This window comes from Hyperoodon ampullatus (assembly GCF_949752795.1).
Source record: "Hyperoodon ampullatus genome assembly, chromosome: 7".
Taxonomy (NCBI): Eukaryota; Metazoa; Chordata; class Mammalia; order Artiodactyla; family Ziphiidae; genus Hyperoodon; species Hyperoodon ampullatus.
The window spans coordinates 64,886,189-64,906,611 of NC_136920.1; the positions used below are offsets into that span (position 1 = coordinate 64,886,189).

Consider the following 20,423-nt stretch of genomic DNA (forward strand, 5'->3'; position numbering starts at 1 on the left):
ATAGATTACATTAGTGATTTTATTATTTGTGGTTGGTTTTACTGTGTTCAGAACCATGGAAAAAGATGGAGTTAACCCAAGAAAGGTGTAAAATGAGAACAAACTGGGATATGCATATGTATACACACATAAGCACATTTTAGAGATTATATGAGTTCACACCAGTACCTCCAATTCCAGCTCATCTTACAGAGCTCTTTTCTTCCCTCATTCTGTATTTGTATGTCCCTTCTTCCATAGTAAGTGCTCTGGCTTCCAGCAGCATTGACACATTTATGCATTGCTTAATCCTGTATTACACCTAAGATAGTTTCAGAGTTGTTTTGCCCATAACACTACAATAAACAAGCCTACCAAGAAGAATTAAAGATTTGTTTGCAGTTTTCCCCACTCCAGCCTAGTCCAAGACTGAGAGCATTAGTCAAATACTGTGTGTATGAGTTACTTTAATTAGTTTATTCTCCCCCTGCTACCCCCGACCCTGGCCCTGGCCCCCATACCCCTTCTAAGTGGTTACAAGTATTCATTTAAACTAAGGTTAGGGGGACTTCGCTGGTGGCGCAGTGGTTAAGAATCTGCCTGCCAATGCAGGGGACACAGGTTTGAGCCCTGGTCCTGGAAGATGCCACATGCCGCGGAGCAACTAAGCCTGTGCACCACAACTACTGAGCCTGCGATCTAGAGCCTGTGCTCTGCAGCAAGAGAAGCCACCGCAATGAGAAGCCCACACACCACAACGAAGAGTAGCCCCCACTCACCGCAGCTAGAGAAAGCCCGAGCGCGCAACGAAGACCCAATGCAGCCAAAAATAAATAAATTTATAAAAGAAAAAAATACTACAGTTAGGTTAATTTGTTCCAGTTTGCTCTCAGTGTTAGATTCCCCCCACTACATAGTAATAGTGCCTAGATATTTTATGATATTAAATAATTATTTTTGATTTTGTTATTTAAAAACATCCATCTTTTATACAATCTGAAATATTTATAGATGAGATAGAACGCTATCTGGAGCTGTTTCAGAATAATCCAGGGTGGGAAGAGGGGGCAGAAATGTGTGGTGAATAAATGAAACTATATTGGCCATAAATTGATAGTTGAAGCTAGATGATTGGTACATCATCATTATTTGCACTGTTTCTCTATACTTTTGTGTATGTTTGAAATTTTCTATAATGAAAAGTTATAAAAACATATGTACTGCCTACATTGTTCTCAGACTGTTTCATGGAAAAAGAATTACTTTGTATTGAGTTGTTTTTAGTGAATACGTTTTTAGTGAATATTTAATAGCTTTTGACTGGATGCAAGAAGTCAAGTGAAGTTAATATAAAATGTGTGTCCTTTTAGATTTACTGAAGTGTCCAAACTATGTTTCATAGACTTTTTAGAAAATCTTTGTTTATTATCCTTATAAAACCCTTAGGGTGGGACTTCTCTGGTGGCACAGTGGTTAAGACTCTGCGCTCCCAGTTCAGGGGGCCTGGTTTCAATCCCTGGTCAGGGAACTAGATCCCACATGCATGCCACAACTAAGAGTTCGCATGCCACAGCTAAGGAGCCCGCCTGCTGCAACTAAGGGGCCCTTCTGCCACAACTAAGGAGCCCATGTGCCACAACTAAGACCCGGTGCAACCAAAAAAAAATATATATATATATATATATATGTATATATATATTGGGACTTCCCTGGTAGTGTAGTGGATAAGACTGCGCTCCCAATGCAGGGGGCCTGGGTTCAATCCCTGGTCAGGGAACTAGGTCCCACATGCATGCCGCAACTAAAAGTTCGCATGCCACACAACTAAGGAGCCCGCCTGCTGCAGCTAAGGAGGCTTGGAGCCCCAACTAAGTAACCCGCCTTCCACAGCTAAGACTTGGTGCAACCAAATAAATAAAAATTTTTAGAAAATAAATAAATAAATATTTTTAAAAAAACCCTTAGGGTGGGCTTCCCTGGTGGCGCAGTGGTTGAGAGTCCACCTGCCGATGCAGGGGACACAGGTTCGTGCCCCAGTCCGGGAAGATCCCACATGCCACGGAGCGGCTGGGCCCATGAGCCATGGCCATTGAGCCTGCGCGTTCGGATCCTGTGCTCCACAACGGGAGAGGCCACAACAGTGAGAGACCCACGTACCACAAAAAAAAAAAAAAAAAAAAATCCTTAGGGTAAGCTACATTAGTTACACTAATAATTGCATTTATTATTGCCATTATTAGTAAAGTATCACTAGTGATATCTAGATTATCTAGTTACAGGTAATAATAACAGGTTTCACCAAATCTTAGAGTTAACTGGGCAATAAACATCTCCATCCTTATTTTTCACATCCCTTGAAATTAAGGGGAAAGTGGTGTTCAGGCATGGGATGAAACTCAGGGTGCAGACCACATTTTGAGCCAAGTTGAAACCATAGTTAAGGAGTCTTTTCTTGTGCACTGCCTCCTAGCAGGATAGAAAGGGATTTGACAGCTATTTATTTTTGCCACTAGAGGTTCCCTCTCTCTGCCCCTTCCCCCACTCCCCTCCCCCCTCCCCCCACCAGAAGGTATGGAATGATTATGCCTTCGTAGGTAAAAGTTGATTTTTTTGTGTGTGTGTGCTGTTCTTTACTTAGGGGAAAAGCCATACGTTTGTACAGTCCCTGGGTGTGACAAAAGGTTCACAGAATATTCCAGTTTGTACAAACATCATGTTGTTCACACTCACTCCAAACCGTACAACTGTAACCACTGTGGGAAGACATACAAGCAGATCTCCACGCTGGCCATGCACAAACGGACAGCTCACAATGACACTGAGCCCATCGAGGAGGAGCAGGAAGCCTTTTTTGAGCCTCCCCCAGGTAAGGGTTTTTTCCAGTATGTCTATGTCTGTGTTTGAAAATCAACAGGTATGAACATAATTTATGACTTAAAGCATTTTCTCAAATCATAAAGTTTTTCAAATAGTCACACAAACATCATTTACAGCTGTGATAATTGCTATCAAAGAAAGGCGCTTAATGCTCTGGGATATAAGAGGGGAAGTTAGTCTAGTCTCGTAGGTCAGAGAAGGCTCCCCTGAGGAAGTGATTTTTGGAGAGATCTACAGGGTGAATAGGGGTTAACTTGGTGTAGAGTCAGGGATGTGGGGGGTTGGGGGGTGGTAAACAGGGAGCAAAGACAAGAGAACGTTCCAAATAGAGGGGTTGGCACAAACGAAAAGCCCTGAGGTGGGAGAGAGCAAAGTAAATTGGAGAGACTGAAAGAAGCCTGGCCAGCATGGCGCTTCTGCCTGGGAAGGTGGTATGAAATGAGACTGCACAGCAAGGCAGGGGCAGCCTAGACTATTTGGGTGTATTAAGATGTTGGTCTTAATCATAAGAGCGGTGAAGCACTCCCAGGTAATTCAGTAGTGTTGTAGGAGACAAAAACATTCATTTCAATAAGGATAAACTCTTGGAAAAAATATTTTAGAGAATTAGATTCTATGATTTCAGTTAAATAAATCAGCACAGTTAAATAGGTAAAATGAAGTAGGTTTTTCTAAAACAAACAAAAAATATGTTGTCGTGTTTCATTGAGTACCTCCTAAATGGAGTAAATTTGAAAATTAAAACATCTTTACCCATTCTGAACAACTAGTATTGAAGGGTTGAAAAACATTTAGGTAGGAAAAAAATGGTTGGAGAATAAGGAAAAGAACAGATCATTCAGTGTCTACTCAAATAATTCCCTGTAGTTCTAATTTGTCTTTTCAGATATCAATCATGTGATAGTAAGAAAATAACAATTCCTTCACTCTTCTATTTTTTAATTTTTTTATTTTTGGCCACGCCACATGGCTTGTGGGATCTTAGTTCCCTGACCAGGGATTGAACCCAGGTCCATGGTAGTGAAAGTGCCTAACCACTGGACCACCAGGGAATTCCCCCAAATCCCTTCACTCTTGAATGCTATGCTGTTTTCTAGCCAAAGCAGTGTAAGTGTGCATGGTTAGATATTACAACAGCTGCTAAATCGTTGCAATTAGAAAGCAGACTTTCATGATGTCAAACTTAGGTTTAAGACTGTTCCTGTTTTAAGCTTCCTCAATCTCTTCCTTAAATGTTGATATTTCAGATTGTCAGAATTTCTTGTGTTCTAGAAGATAAACTATAATAATATACATTTTGTTAAAAAAATTAAAGTAAGATTGTTTTTCCAAGAATAAGGATGGGTTTATGTTCCTTTTCTCCCATATGGTCCCCTAGGTTTTGAACCCATTGGAATAATGGTATAATAATAAATATAATAAATAGCCATGGAACAGAACAAAAAGAAATGAAGTAATGAGTGTCATAGAGATTACACCATGATGACTATAGCTGTATGAGTGTAGGCATCAACCATAACTTTGAGAAGTACTCATAAATTAGCATATAAAGTCCTTCTTTGAAGGAAAAAAAATATTTACCCTTTTTCTGGCATCATGAGAGGTGGAAAGCAATAGAAGAGAGGGATCAGTAATCTTCCTGGTTGCCAAGTACGGCAGTAATTGACTATTGAAATTGCTGTTTACTTGCTGGTTCTTTGTGAAATAAAGTGGAGGGGGGCTCCTGTTCTGTTACTTACTAAATGGTTAACCTTAACCCAGATAATATGCCATTACGTTGTCTTTACACAATGATGTCACTGTGTACTGATGACTTATAATCAGTCACTTGTGTTAAAAGAGTAAGTAACTTAGTGTTAGTACGTTGTGTTTACATACCATTCTGGTTTTGTGGTTAATGTTTATGAAGGTTGTCTTATCATTTTTAGCAGCTTCTTAAGTGACTGCAAGGACTTAGTGCATACTTGCCATGTTGGAAGGGTTATTTGCCAGTTAGTCTCCCTGTACAGTTCCCCCACTCCCTGCCCCAGCACACATGCATGGTATCACATAATTAGTCCAAATAAGAGAATAAGCAAGGTCTCTCAAAATTAGAACAGTTACACTTTATGTGGAAAAGTTTGGTTTGGTCTGCTTTGATTTGGTTTGGCTTTGCAAAAGAGGAGGTGGAGAGATTGGCAGGAGGTGCTGGAAGCCATTTTCATGGTTTAGAATTTAGGAACTTCCCTGGTGGTCCAGTGTTTAAGACTGAACTTCCAATGCAAGGACCTCAGGTTCAATCCCTAGTCAGGGAACTAAGATCCCACGTGCCACATGGCCAAAGAAAAAAAAAACATGATTTAGAATTTAATACACATGCCATTTAACTTTTGTCAGTTTTCTCTGTAATATTTAAAATCTCCTCTGTTTTCTAAACAGCTTGGTTGTTTGATCAAATAAATAATTCATTTGTTTTAAACAGGTCAAAGTGAAGATGTTCTTAAGGGGTCCCAGATCACGTATGTTACAGGTGTAGAAGGGGACGATGTTGTGTCTACACAAGTAGCCACAGTAACCCAGTCTGGGTTGAGTCAACAGGTTACACTCATATCCCAGGATGGGACTCAGCATGTAAGTACCCACCAAAAGTCAAACAAGTTAAATAATATTTCTCTGAGCCTGGGCTTGAAAGGCAGGTTGGGTCCCAATTGAGGAAAGCCTCGAATTGGGGCACAGAGTTTGGAGTTTAGCTTGTAGGCAGTGCTGGATCTCCTGGAGGCTTTCCAGTAGCCTGTTGAAAGCGACTGCATGCAGGGAGATTAGTAAAGAGAGAAGGTTTGTGACTCTGTAGAATTCAAATGGTGTTATGGGTATTGTTCAAATGTGAGGTGGTGAAGGTCAGAACCACAGTGAAATTGAGGGCTTGAAAAGTAATAGATCCATGTGAAACCCAGTTCAGAGAAGGGATAGTATTGAGAAGTCAGCAGAGGTTTGGCTGAGGTGACGAGGACATCATTAAAAGATCCTGGCAAGTCAGTGATGGGCACATCTGTAAAATTTCTGGAGTGTGACTCTCTCCCTACCTGGAATCATGGGAGTTCACTTAACTAGCTTCACAGAATTAATAGAAGAGGTATCTTGATTTCCCTAGGAAAAGCAATATAATGGCTGTTGTTCAATAGTCAAACTTGTCATTGTTTTCTAGATGCCACTAGCCTAAAATAATTCAGACTTGATTTCATTTTTAAGCTCAAGCTAAGGTTGTCTTAATAACTGGTGGAAATAGACATATGGGGTTCTTTATCCTTCTATATCTACCTCTTCCATGGAGAACTCTCTTCTTACCTGTCTCTCTCGGACCTTTACCTCCCATGATTAATTTGCCCTTTGTGTTGATAACCGTTAATGTGCTGATGTTAACTAGAAGGCAGAACGTATTCAGGATAGGAAAATACAAAGCACTTGTACCATCCCATTCATCCCTCTTCCCCTTACTTTTGACATCACTAATTCTACACAGCACTCTTTGTCCACTGATTGGCATATAAGATTTAACATATTTACTAACACAATTTTAATTCAGCATCAACCCTAAGCCTTTTTTAAAAATTAGGTCATCACAGATAGGCTCTGTGGAGGTCATTTGATCTAACTTCCTTCCCTTCCTATAGTGGAGAAATTCCCTCTACAGCAGCCCCCATATAGATGAGGCAGTTTCTCTCTGAAGAGACAGTCTGTTCCATTGCTGGATAATTTGAGGGTTTATCAGACTGCAACTTACCACTGTGTCATCCACTCATGGCTTTTCTCTGACCATATAGAATGAGTCTAATCCCTCTTCATATGTTTTAAAGCAGCTATTTTCCCCATCCCAATGTTGTATTTTCTCTAGATATAACCTTCCCATTTCCTTTAGGGATTTCTATTCCATTCCTTTGGTCAATTAAAAAACAAACATTTATTGAACCCAATGACAGATAAGTTAGTGTGGGGAGTACTGGAAGGGGGGTATCGTAGTCTAGTAGGAGAGGGACGTTCCTAAAATGAACAATAATTTCTCATAATGATGGGTATATAATCGACAGGTATGTAAAGTGTTGTGGCAACCTGGAGGAAGGAGTAAATGATGCTTCCTGAAGGAATCTTGGAGGCCCTTGTAGAGAATGGCCATTCAGCTGGATCTTGAAGAATTTTTATGAGTTAGCCAGGCAGAGAGTGAAGGAAAGGGCAAAGTCACAAAAATATAACAGAATATGACATTCCTGGGGATACAAATGATTTGTTGTGGCTGGAGTGCCAGATTTGTGTGCTGGTTTGGAATTAGTGAAAGATGAATCTGGAGAAGCTGTTGAAGGCCAGATGATGAAAGGTCATGAGTGCCATGTAAGAAGTCTGAACTGTAGTGATGGGGAGTCACTGGGGATTTGAGCAGGGAGCATAATGAAGTTTGTTTGTTTTTTAGAAAAGTGACAAGGTAGAGGATGATTAGGGATGGGTTAGACTAGATATTTGGAAAGACATTGTATTGCAGAAAATTAGATGAGAGAAAAATAGGAGTCTAAATTGGCAGTAGAGATGGAGAGGAGTAAATGCATTTAAGGAATATTCAGTTTTTCCAATAAAGATATTAAAAAAAAAAGGAATATGCAGTTTTTCTGATGACCTCTTTCCATTGTAAAATGCTTATTTGCTCCCAGAGTAGACTTATACAAGGATTAGGCCTAGTCCTTAATAAAGACTGCCAGGTAAAACAAGAAACATTGCCTGATTGTAAAATGCATTGTATTGTAGGTCAACATATCTCAAGCTGACATGCAGGCCATTGGCAATACCATCACAATGGTAACACAGGACGGAACACCCATCACAGTACCTGCTCATGATGCAGTCATCTCCTCAGCAGGAACACACTCTGTTGCTATGGTTACTGCCGAGGGTACAGAAGGGCAGCAGGTAATTGCTTTTTTCTTTTATATCAGTCAATACATATATCAATATCAAAACCGTTACATAGATGTACAGTGTGATATAGTGATTAAGCACACAAACTTCAGATTGAATCCCAGTTTTACAACTTCTTAGCTACATAACCCTCTGAGTCTCAGTTTTTCCTCATCTGTAAAATAGGAGTGATTATTGCATCTACCCCACGAGGTTAATAGAAGGATTAAGCAAGATAATGCATATAAAGTAGTCGGCCCAAGTATATATTAAGTGTTCATTAGTGGTTGCTCTTCCTATCATCATTATCATCATCAGATACTTAGAAAAAAAATTCATTTGCAAAATTTAATTTTTTGAATATATAATATATTCACATAATTCAAAAATCAAAAAGTATATACAGATATGCAGTGAAAAGTCTTCTTTCTACCCCTGCCCCCATAGAGATAATCCACTTTTATCAGTTTCTTGCATAATTTTCCCAAGAACTCATTAAGCATATACAAACAAATACAAATAAATAGTCATCTTCCCCCCCTTCCCTTTTTATGGTAGTAAATTCTATACTCGTCTTCACCTTTTTTTTTTTTTAACCATAATAATACATCTAGGAAATCTTTCTATTTCATTATATAGAGTTTCCTCTTTTTTTTTTTTTTTTTTTTCCTGCCATGCAGCATGGCTTGAGGGATCTTAGTTATCGTAGTTCTCCAACCAGGGATCGAACCCGAACCCCGGCAGAGAAAGCACCGAGTCCTAACCACTGGACTACCAGGGAATTCCCTCCTCATTCTTTTTTTAAGCTATATCATATTCCACTGTATTGGACATGCCATAATTTATTTAAAGTCTTTTGCTGTTTCAAACAACACATAACCTTGTGCACATGTGATTTTGCATGTGTGTGAGTACATCTGCTACTAGATAAATCCCTAGAGTGGAATTGCTGGGTGAAAAAACATACGCATTGGTAATTGTGATAGATATTCCCAGACTTCCCTTCTAGGGTTATACCCATCTACATTCCTAGCTGCAGCCTTTGAGAGTGCCTCCTCCCCTTCTGATAGTCAACACAGTGGTAAAACCTTTGGATTTTTGCCAGTCTAATGTATCTCTTTGTAGTTTAATTTTTCATTTCTTTTAAAATAAATGATATTGGTTAATAACATTTAAAAACTCTTCTTGTGCTATGCTGAAGGCATTGCGGGGTTTCCCTGCAGCTACCTTACCCTGTTCAGTGAAAAAGTCTGTCAATTAGTAGCTGTCATTCTTCCTAAATTCAGTTATAGATTCAATACCATCACAATAAAAATTCCAGCAGGAATTTTTGAAGATACAGATAATCGGATTCTAAAATTTACATGAAAATACAAAGGACCTAAAATAGCCAAAACAGTTCTGAAAAAAGGAACAAAATTGAAGGTTTTCAACACCTTGAAATACAAAACTCAGAATCATAAAGCTTCTAGAAGAAAAGTGAATGTTTTTGCAAACTTAAGGTAAAGATTTCTTGGACAGGATACAAAATGCACTAATAATAAATTTTTTTCTTTTCTGATAAATTGGACTTCTTCAAAATTAGTTCTGCTCACCAAAAGACAATGTGTAGTAAAAGATTAGATAAGCCCCAAACTGGGAAAAAGATATTCACACTATATCTGACAGTGGACTTGTATTGAAAATATATGACAGACTTCTATAAATCAACAATAAAAAGGTGAACAACCCATTAAAAATGAGCAAATCATCTGATTGCTTATTTGAACAGACCCCTCACAAAAAAAGGGACATGAAAGGCAATAACACAAAAAAGTGCTCAACATCTTTAATCATCAAAGAAATGCAAGTTAAAATCACAAAAGATACCATTTCAGCCACAGGGAAATGGCTAAAATAAAAAAGACAAACAAAACCAAATGTTGGCAAAGAAATGAAGCAATTAGGACATTCAACACACTAGTGAGAGTATAAAATGTTACAACCATTTTGAAGAACTGTTTGGCAGTTTCTTATGAAGTCGAACATACCTCTACTCTATGACTCAGCACTTCCATCTACAATATATACCATATGATTCCACTTACACAAAATCCAAGAACAGACAAGGCGATCCATGGTGATAGAAATCAGAAAGTGCTGCTTGGCTGGGGAGGAAATTGATGGAATGAAATTTGAAGGAACTATTCTACATCTTGTTTTAAGTGGTGGTTTCACAGTTGTATCTAACTGTCAAAACTCAACAGAACACCTAAGATCCATGCATTTTTATTGTTTCTAATTTTACCTTATGCCAAAACAAACAAACAAAAAACGCAACCACTAGCTTTCAGGCTGTCTTATGGAATGGTCCCACCTAATCAGTTTGCAGTCATTTCCGTGGCTCTAGGATTCCTGGATGGGTTTATAGCCCAGCTTGGGTAAATACACCTTGTACAGTTGCAGGTCTGGAAAGATAGTGACCCTAAAGCACACATTCTTATGTAGCTTATCTGTAGCCTGTGAGCTAGAAAAGTTCTCAAGAGAGAAGGCTTTGAGGGCTAGAATGAAGCCAGGCAGCTTCCAGCAACTAGGGATATCACAAAATGGATGGGGGTTCACTTGAGGACCTGCTGCTGCTACTGCTCCTTCTGCTGTTAACTACATGTAGGCCATCGGGCAAACGTTGGCTATCCACTGGGGTGTTTGGACCCCACCTGTGAATTATCTGTAACACTTAAATTGGTTGTAACCATTTCTTTACATGCATGGGAAGAAAGTAGTCAGTCCTTCCCTAAGTCTTTTTTTTTTTTTTTTTTGGTCATTAAGGTAATTGCATTTCTGAGACTCATTTTTTCCAGGTGCCTTTGGAAGCCTAGTTAGCAGGTATAGACTAAAGAGTCAGTGCTTTCCATCTGTTTTAGTTAGTTAATTTCAGATTACAAAAGTAATACATATTCCCAATGGAATAAAATAGAGAATCTGGAAATAAACCCTCACATATATAGTCAACTAAATTTTGACAGTCAGAATTTGATCATTCAGTGGGAAAGGACTTTTCATTTGTCTTTTCAACAAATGGTGCTGGGAAACCTGTATATCCACATGCGAAAAAATGAAGTTGGACCCTTATCTTATACCATATATTAAAAATTAGCTCAAGATGGATTAAAGACCTAAACTTAAGAGCTAAAACTATGAAACTCTTAGAATAAAACATAGGTGAAAATCTTCATGATCTTATTTCTTATGTATGACACCAAATGCACAGGCAATGAAAGAAAAAATAGATAAATTGGATTAGGAGATTATTTCTTATACATGACACCAAAATGGTAAGTGATGAAAGAAAAAAATTAATTGAACTTCTTCAAAATTAAAAACACTTGGAAGTTCCCTGGTGGCCTAATGGTTAGGATTCCAGGCTTTCACTGCCGTCGCCCGGGTTCAATCCATGGTCGGGGAACTGAAATCCCACAAGCCACGAGGAATGGCTAAAAAAAAAAAAAATTAAAAACACTTGTGCATCAAAAGCCACTACCAAGAAAGTGAAAAGGCAATCTACAGAATGAGGGAAAATATTTGCAAATCACATATCTAATAAGGGATTAATATCTAGAATATATATATATATATATATTTTTTTTTTTTTTAGGATTTTTTTGATGTGGACCATTTTTAAAGTCTTTATTGAACTTGTTACAATATTGCTTCTGTTTTCTGTTTTGGTTTTTTGGCTGAGAGGACTGTGGGCTCTTAGCTCCCCAACCAGGGATTGAACCCTCACCCTCTGCATTGGAAGGTGAAGTCTTAACCACTGGACTGCCATGGAAGTCCCTAGAATATATTTTAAAATAATAAAATAATAATATTATGAGGGGAAAAATATCTAGACTATATAAAGAATTCCTATAACTCAACAAGAAAAAAGCAAGCAAACGAATTTAAAAATGAGTGAAGGGGACTTCCCTGGTGGCGCAGTGGTTAAGAATCCACCTGCCAATGCAGGGAACACAGGTTTGAGCCCTGGTCCGGGAAGATCCCACATGCCGCGGAGCAACTAAGCCCGTGCACCACAACTACTGAGCCTGTGCTCTAGAGCCCGCGAGCCACAACTACTGAGCCCGCGTGTCACAACTACTGAAGCCCGCATGCCTACAGCCCGTGGTCCACAACAAGAGAAGCCACCACAATGAGAAGCCTGCACACTGCAACGAAGAATAGCCCCTGCTCGCCGCAACTAGAAAAAGCCCACGCGCAGCAACAAAGACCCAACGTGGCCAAAAATAAATAAATTTTTTAAAAAAATGAGTGAAGGACTTGAATAGACATTTCTCCAAGAAGATTTACAGATGGTCAATTAGCCCATGAAAAGATATTCAACATCATTATCATTAGGGAAATACAAATAAAAACCACAATGAGATCCCACTTCACCTACATTAGGATGACCGTTATCCAAAAAACAGAAAATAACAAGTTTTGGGGATGATGTGGAGAAATTGGAACTCTTGTGCATTGCTCATGGGAATGTGAAATGGTGCAGCTGCTGTGGAAAACAGTGTGGCATTTCCTTAAAAAGTTGAACATAGAGGGCTTCCCTGGTGGCGCAGTGGTTGAGAATCCACCTGCCGATGCAGGGGACATGGGTTCGTGCCCCGGTCCGGGAAGATCCCACATGCCGTGGAGCGGCTGGGCCCGTGAGCCATGGCCGCTGAGCCTGCGCATCCAGAGCCTGTGCTCTGCAACGGGAGAGGCCACAACAGTGAGAGGCCCACGTACCGCAAAAAAAAAAAAAAAAGTTGAACATAGAATTACATATGATCCAGTAATTCCACTCAAAGGTATCTACCCAAGAGAATTTGAAAATAGAGACTCAAACTAAAAATCAGCTATTCACCTTGATGTTAAAATAACCAGTCTCAACATTTAAGACTATTTACTTCATCTTTTTTTCTGTGTGTACACGTATGTGAACAAAGTTAGGATTATAATACAATTTTGTATGCTTGTCATCCACTTAACACTACATCCTGAGTACTTTCTCATGTCAATTAAATGTTCTTTTTTAAATATTTTATTTATTTATTTGGTTGGTTGTGCCGGGTCTTAGTTGCGGCAGGTGGGCTCCTTAGTTGCGGCTCGCCTTTTCCTTCATTGCGGCTCACAGGCTTCTTAGTTGCGGCATGCATGTGGGATCTAGCTCCCTGACCAGGGGTTGAACCTGGGCCCCCTGCATTGGGAGCTGGGAGTCTTAACCACTGTGATACCAGGGAAGTCCCTAAACGTTCTTTTAAAAGGATTTTTAATATTTACAAAATAATCCATAAAATGGATATACATAACATTAACTCATTCCACATTCATAAATTGTTGTGCAAGCCTCTTGATTATTTTCATAGGAAACAAATTCTAGACATGGAATTATTAGATTAATGGTATGAACTATTTTAAGCTTCTTGCTACATATTGCCAAATTATTTTCTGGAAAGTTTTAGCAATCATGCCATGGATCTAAAAGTGTTCTTGTTTTCACTGTATTCTCACTAGCATTAGGATTTTTTTTTATATTTGCATAATTCACAAGCCAAGGATAAATTATATTTTTACTTTCATTTGTTTGGTGAGGTTGAACATGTTTTTCATATTAGCCTGCAATCTGTTTTTTCTTCATTGAGGTAAAATTTACATACAGTGAAATGCACAGGTTTTTTGTTTGTTTGTTTTTTGGGTTTTTTTGGCCACAGCGCGCTGTTTTTGGGATCTTAGTTCCCCAACCAAGGATTAAATCCGGGCCCCTGGCAGTGGAAGCACAGAGTCCTAACCACTGGACTGCCAGGGAATTCCCTGTACAGATCTTAAATTTACAGCTCAGTGAGTTTTTAAACATATACACCCATCCCATCCCAAACAGGATCTAGAACATTTCTATAACCCCAGAAAGTTCTCTTGAGACCCCTTCCAGTCAGTCTCCACCTAGTTATTCTGATTGTATTATTTTGTTTGTTCTTAAACTTTGGATAGTGGAGCCAGAGTATGAACTCTTCTGTTTTGGGGTTTTTTCTTTTAACATAATATTTTGGAGATTTATCCATGTTCTTGTTTATAACGTCAGTTCATTGTTTTTTATTGCTGAACAGTATTCTGTGGTAGGAATATATCACAATTTTTTGATAGATTCTCCCCTTGATGAACATTTGGGGTGCTTTCAATCTTTGATTATTGTGAATAAGGTGGTGGTGAAAATTCTAGTACAAGTATATTTGTAGACATATGGTCTCATTCTCTTAGATAAATACCTGTTAGTGGAATTGCTGGGCCATGGGGTAGAGGTACATTTAACTTTATATGAAAGTGCCAAACAGTCCTCCAAAATGGTTTGACCATCATACACTCCCACTAGCAATGTATAAGACTTCTGTTTGTTTCACAGCATCAACGTTTTGTGTTGTTACTTTAAAAAATTTTAGCCATTCTAGTGGATGTGAAATGATATATCATTGTGGTTTTAATTTGCATGTAGGTTGCTTAATTTCTTAATATCTGGTACTTCTCTAGATACCTGTTGTTCTTTTTTTTTAATAAGGAAATGTGTTTTCTTTTTTATTTTAATAAATTTATTTTATTATTTATTTTTGGCTGCATTGGGTCTTCATTGCTGTACACAGGCTCTTTAGTTGTGGAGAGCGGGGGCTACTCTTCCTTGGGGTGGGCGGGCTTCTCATTGTGGTGGCTTTTCTTGTTGCCGAGCACAGGCTCTAGGCACGCAGGCTTCAGTAGTTGTGGCACACAGGCTTAGTAGTTGTGGCAAGCGGGCTTAGTTGCACTGCGGCACGTGGGATCTTCCCAGATAGGGCTCAAATCTGTGTCCCCTGCTTTGGCAGGTGGATTCCTAACCACTGTGCCACCAGGGAAGTCCAAGATACCTGTTGTTCTTGATTCTTAATTTAAATCTGTTATGGTCAGAGAACATATTCTGTAAGATTTCATTATTTTGAAATTTGAGACTTGTTTTCCCTGTGTCTTTCATTGATTTCCCATTGTATTCCATATGTATTTGAAAAGAATGTGTGTTCTGCACTTGTTGGGTGTAGCATACTACGCATTAGGTTAAGGTGGTTGATAGTGTTGTTCAAATATTCTATAACCTTATTAATCATTTCTGTATTTGTTCTACTAGTTACTAAGAAAAAGGAATTAATATCTCCAACTATGATTGTGGATTTGTATTTCTCCCTTTTAGTTGTTAGGGGTTTTTTTACTTCCAGTATTTTAAATCTCTGTTATTAGGTGCATACATATTTCATTTTAATTCCTCAAATAACTTCCTAATTATACCCTTCTGTGTTACTGTTTTGTGGTTGCTCCAGGGATTAAAATGTGCATCCTTAAGGTATTGAAATCTACTTAGACTTAACATTGTACTACTTTACATAAAATCTAAGAACCTTCCAACAGTATATTTTCATTCATGCCCCTACTCTTTGTGCTGCTCTGATATATTTTACATTTACATGTTATAACCCCGGCAATGCAACATTATATTTTAGCATTAAACAGTTCATCTTTTTTTTTTTTTTTTTTTTGCGGTACGCGGGCCTCTCACTGTTGTGGCCTCTCCCGTTGCGGAGCACAGGCTCCGGACGCGCAGGCTCAGCGGACATGGCTTACGGGCCCAGCCGCTCCGCCTCATGTGGGATCTTCCCGGACCGGGGCACGAACCCATGTCCCCTGCATCAGCAGGAGGACTCTCAACCACTGCGCCACCAGGGAAGCCCCTAAACAGTTAATCTTTTAAGTAAGTTATAGGACGACAGGAAACATAATATTTTATACTTACCCACTAATTATCATTTCCAGTGCCTTTTATTCCTTTCTGTAGATTTGAGTTTCCATGTGGAATTATCCCTTTGGCCTGAAGGATATGCTTCAGCATTATTTGTAGTGCAGACCTACAGTGACAAATTCTGTTTTTGTTTATTTGAAAATATATTATTTCACCCTTCTTTTAGAAACATTTTTGTTTTGAAGGATATTTTTGCTAGATATGGAATTTTTGATTGGCAGTTAATTTTTTTCTTTGAGCACTTTAAATTGTCTCTGTCCTTCATTGTTTCTGATGAGAAATCAGCCATCTTCATATCATTGTTCCCCTGTATATAATATATCAGTTTTTCTCTGGCTATTTTCTAGATTTTTTTAGCAATGTAATTATGGTGTGGTCTTCTTTGTATTTATCTACTAGGTTTCTTATATATAATTATAAGACAATATATATAATATTATAAAACATTATATAATAATTTTGGGGGGTATTTGTTTTTTACCAGATTTAGGAAAAGTCTGGCCATAATTTCATCAAAAGTTTTTATTCTGCCTCATTCTGTTTCTCTTTTCCTTCTGGGTCTCTAATTATATGTATATTAACTTGGTACTGTCCCACAAGTTGCTGGGGAGCCATTCTTTTTTTTTTTTTTATCTTTTTCTTGGTTCTTCAGATGGATAATTCCTATTGATCTTAGAGTTCACTGACCTTTTCTTTTGACATCATCATCTTCTATTAGGCCCATTCAGATAATTTTAGATATTCTCATTTTTGATTGTAGAATTTACTTTTTTTTTATAGTTTTCATTTATTTACTGAGATTTCCTCTTGTGTGCATTCCATAAGCCTTTTAACATATTTATAATAACTGTGTTAAAGTCCCTGTTTGCTAATTCTAATGTTTTGGTCATCTCATGGTCTGTTTCTACTGACTTCATTTTCTTTTGACTCTGGGTTACATTTTCCTCTTCTTGTGTGTTGTAATTTTTTTATTGTATTCTGGACATTATGGATGATACATTATAGAGATTCTTAATTTTGTTATCTTTCTCTGAAGAATGTTGATTTTGCTTTGTCAGGTAGTTAAGTTACTTGTAGAGGCTGGGTTTTATACTTTATTAAAGTAGTTCTGTTTTAGTTTTGCCATTTAGTCTCAGGGTGAATCTTCAGTCCTGGGATACAATCTTTACTCCTAAAGTGTGGTTCTTAGGGTTTCAACGGAAAGCCTGAGGTATTTTTCAAATCCCTTTAACTTGGTGGGATTGAAATTCTAAATCCTGTCTGTCCTGTGGTATCGCTGAAATCTCTTCTCAGCTTTTCAGCCTTCTAGCTGCTGCTTTCTACGAGATTTATTGGAACCTCCCCAACACGTTTGCAGTTCTGAGGTCTTAAAGAATTGAGGGGAGTTTATACACAGGTTTGGGAGCCCCCCTCCCTCTGGTTTTCTCCTTTCTAGGATATCCCTCTCAATACATAGCCGTTCTGGCAGCCATAGACTCCATTATCTGATAGCTTAAGTTGCCCTGTGCTGCTCAGACTGGTGAGTGCCCTCAGTGGAAAAGCTATTTAAACATAGATGTGACCCAGCGTGGTTCCCTTCTTTTGAGAATCCCCTCCATTTCCTGCCTGCTTTTCATCATTCACCACTGCCTTCAAATGGTTGCTTTTTCATATTTTTTTCCACACTTTATGATTGTTATCTGCTGGAAGGGTTAGTCCAATATAAGCTACTCCCCCACTGCCATACTGAAATCTGTTGCTGGACTATGGAACATTACTGGAATTGATCCAAGCTGAATATCTATTAGCTCTAAAATATAGCATTTTTAATGGATTAATGGCCAAGTAAAAAAGAAGTTTCAGTTTTTAACTTATTCTTTCTCTGAGTTTGGCTGGACAAAATTCTTAAATATCATATAACAGAAGTAATTGATGCCATTTTCTTTGTTATCCACATAGCAAAAGCTATATTTTTGGTTTAAGAGCCACAAAAGCACTTTTAACCACTTTGACTAGATGCTTCAGGAACAAGATGGAAAGATTCCGTGGAATCTAAAAGAGGAAGTGAGTATGACAAGATGTGTTGCTTCGAATTCCCTGGCGGTCCAGTGGTTAGGACTCTGCGCTTCCACTGCAGGGGTCATGGGTTCGATCCCTGGTCAGAACTAAGATCCCTCAGGCCATGGTGAGGCCCCCCCACCAAAAAAAAAAAAAGATAGTTGCTATTTTGTCAGTAATGGTACTGGTACTTTGTTTTCCTAGTTAATGGAAATCTTTTTTTTGTTGTTTTTTTTTGGCAGCACCATGCAGCTTGCCGGGATCTTAGTTCCCTGACCAGGGATCGAACCTGAGCCCTTGGCAGTGAAAGCACCGAGTCCTAACCACTGGACTGCCAGGGAATTCCCAATGGAAATCTAATTTTATTTTTATTTTTTATTCTTTTGTCATTTTTTATTTTTAAAAATTTTAATTGTTTTTTATTATTTTATTTTTTTATTTTTAATTTTTTTATGGAAATCTAATTTTAAATGCAACAGATAGACAGGAGAAAATAGTATATCTACCAATGATCCAAACTCGGGAATAAATAGACATTTGAGGTGTGAATCAGTCCACGTGTGTAACTTCCCAGGCAGCCTCTTAGGGATAATAGAATCTAGGCACAGTCATGTCTCTCCTGGTTAATGGAGCCTGACAAAACGAATCCATTTTTTCAGTGTCCTCTACCCTGTTTTGCCATTGGCTCACTTCATAACCTTAGATACGTCCCTTCTATCTGAGCCTCAACTTGCTCAAATAAAAAAGAGGAGTCCATGGGAATTCCCTGGTGGTCCAGTGGTTAGGACTGCCGCTTCTCACTGCCAAGGGCCCGAGTTCAATCCCCGGTCGGGGAACTAAAATCCCACAAACTGCATGGCACAGCCAAAAAAAAAAAAATAAGAGTCCAGAATAAACAATATGTAAGGTCTTTTCCAGCTTTAGGCTTCTACAAGTGTATGGTCAGAAGGGAGGTTTTCCTTTTGAATTTGAAGACAGTCCCTTGTGTTAAATGGATTTTAACCTATTTAAATCATAGTTTTAATTTTTCTGTGTATTTTTTAAGGTTGCAATTGTGGCTCAGGACTTGGCAGCATTCCACACTGCATCATCAGAAATGGGGCACCAACAGCATAGCCATCACTTAGTAACCACAGAAACCAGACCTTTGACCTTAGTGGCAACATCCAACGGCACCCAGATTGCAGTTCAGGTGGGTACGATGGCATCTGTCCTCCATTGACAGCAGTGCTGCTCAGCTCTCAGCCTTGCACTTTCTGCTTTGTGCGTAACCTTCACAGAGGCAGGGCACAGAATCATCTGTATTACTTAGCCACATTAAGGAAATTGCTGCGTTTGAGGTAGACTCAGATTAAAACTTTGTTTTCTACCATCCTTGTATATTCTAGGGGAATTTATAACAAGAAAAATAAAGCTCCTGGTATATATATATATACCTGTGTGTACCTGGCCAGCTATCTTTACTCTCAGAATAAAAGTCTAATTAGGCAGGATTCTATAAAGCACTTAAGAGTTATTCCTTGGAAATGAACCTTCTGTAAACATAGACCCCAAGTTAGTCCTCTGAGAATCACTGCACAGCTGTATTTTATGGTGGGAAATGTCAGAAGACTGTGAAGAACACATTCTCTGGCAAGTCACTGCATTCAGGCAGAGAATGCTAGGTGTAGATTACCTTTCCTTGGGAAGATTTTTTTTTCTTTTTTTCTTTTTTTTTTTTGCGGTATGCGGGCCTCTCACTGTTGTGGCCTCTCCCGTTGCGGAGCACAGGCTCCGGACGCGCAGGCTCAGCGGCCATGGCTCACGGGCGCAGCCGCTCCGCGGCATGTGGGATCTTCCCGGACGGGGGCACGAACCCATGTCCCCTGCATCGGCAGGCGGACTCTTAACCACTGCGCCACCAGGGAAGCCCCGGGAAGATTTTTTTTTAATGTATTTACTTGGAAAAGGGTTAGAACATACTCAGGAAAATGCCAGCTGTTGGTTTTAATTTAGTTTATGGGCATAAAAGCTAAAGGCTCAGGAAGCTCTCTATCTCCACTGGAAAAGATGAGCATCTTTTGTTCCTTGCATGTGTGAAGGTTTATCAAAATCCTAAATAAAGAAACTGCATCCCCATCAGGAATTTGTTTTTTATGTTTTGTGGATCAGCAATAGTACCTTAACAAGCCCAGGTGTCAGAGTTACAGAGAGAAATTTTACTTCTGGTATGTTACATTTCTTTGGCATCTTGACTGTGGTTTTGTGTATGTTCCTGTTTCAGCTTGGAGAACAGCCATCTCTGGAAGAAGCCATCAGAATAGCATCCAGGATCCAACAAGGAGAAACGCCAGGGTTGGATGATTAATCCTCAGAACAATGGAGCAATAAAGCAAGAGGAGCCTTTCATCTTCAGGCAGCAGAGATCCATGAAGCCCGGGCCCAGGAAAATTAAAAATTTTCCATTCCTGAAACACTGTACACATTTTTATGCAAGAGTGGAGAACATTTTATTCTTGACACTTTTGTGTATATAACCCTTGGAAAAGATTTCCCAAACTGATTCATTGTGTACAAGGAAGTATGAAATTAGGGCAATACAGTAAACTTTTATGTTGCCCTTTTATCAGATTGCAAAATCCTAGAGTCTACATGCAAGACCAGTGAAGTCTTATGGAGTCTTATGATGGATTTTTAACTTACTGTGAAAAATTAAAGGCTGTATCTAAAATGTCAAAGGTTCTATACATCAAACAATCATAATTCCAAAAGCCATCATGGATAATAAAGGATGTAAAGCCTTCAC

The 20,423-nt window shown here is 38.8% G+C and overlaps 1 protein-coding gene across 3 annotated transcripts in view; it reads left to right on the forward strand.

The window, feature by feature from the left end:
- ZNF143 (zinc finger protein 143) overlaps positions 1-19,985 on the forward strand; it is a gene marked incomplete at both ends in the record, with an annotated part of 38,851 nt that extends 18,866 nt beyond the window's left edge. For all 3 annotated transcript variants that reach the window (XM_079708342.1, XM_079708343.1, XM_079708344.1), the window contains 5 exons: positions 2,618-2,845; positions 5,318-5,466; positions 7,627-7,788; positions 18,684-18,830; positions 19,902-19,985. In XM_079708342.1, the coding sequence (XP_079564468.1) occupies positions 2,618-2,845; positions 5,318-5,466; positions 7,627-7,788; positions 18,684-18,830; positions 19,902-19,985 (770 nt within the window). The remainder of the gene's footprint in view (positions 1-2,617; positions 2,846-5,317; positions 5,467-7,626; positions 7,789-18,683; positions 18,831-19,901) is intronic.
- Between the last annotated feature and the right edge of the window lie 438 nt (positions 19,986-20,423).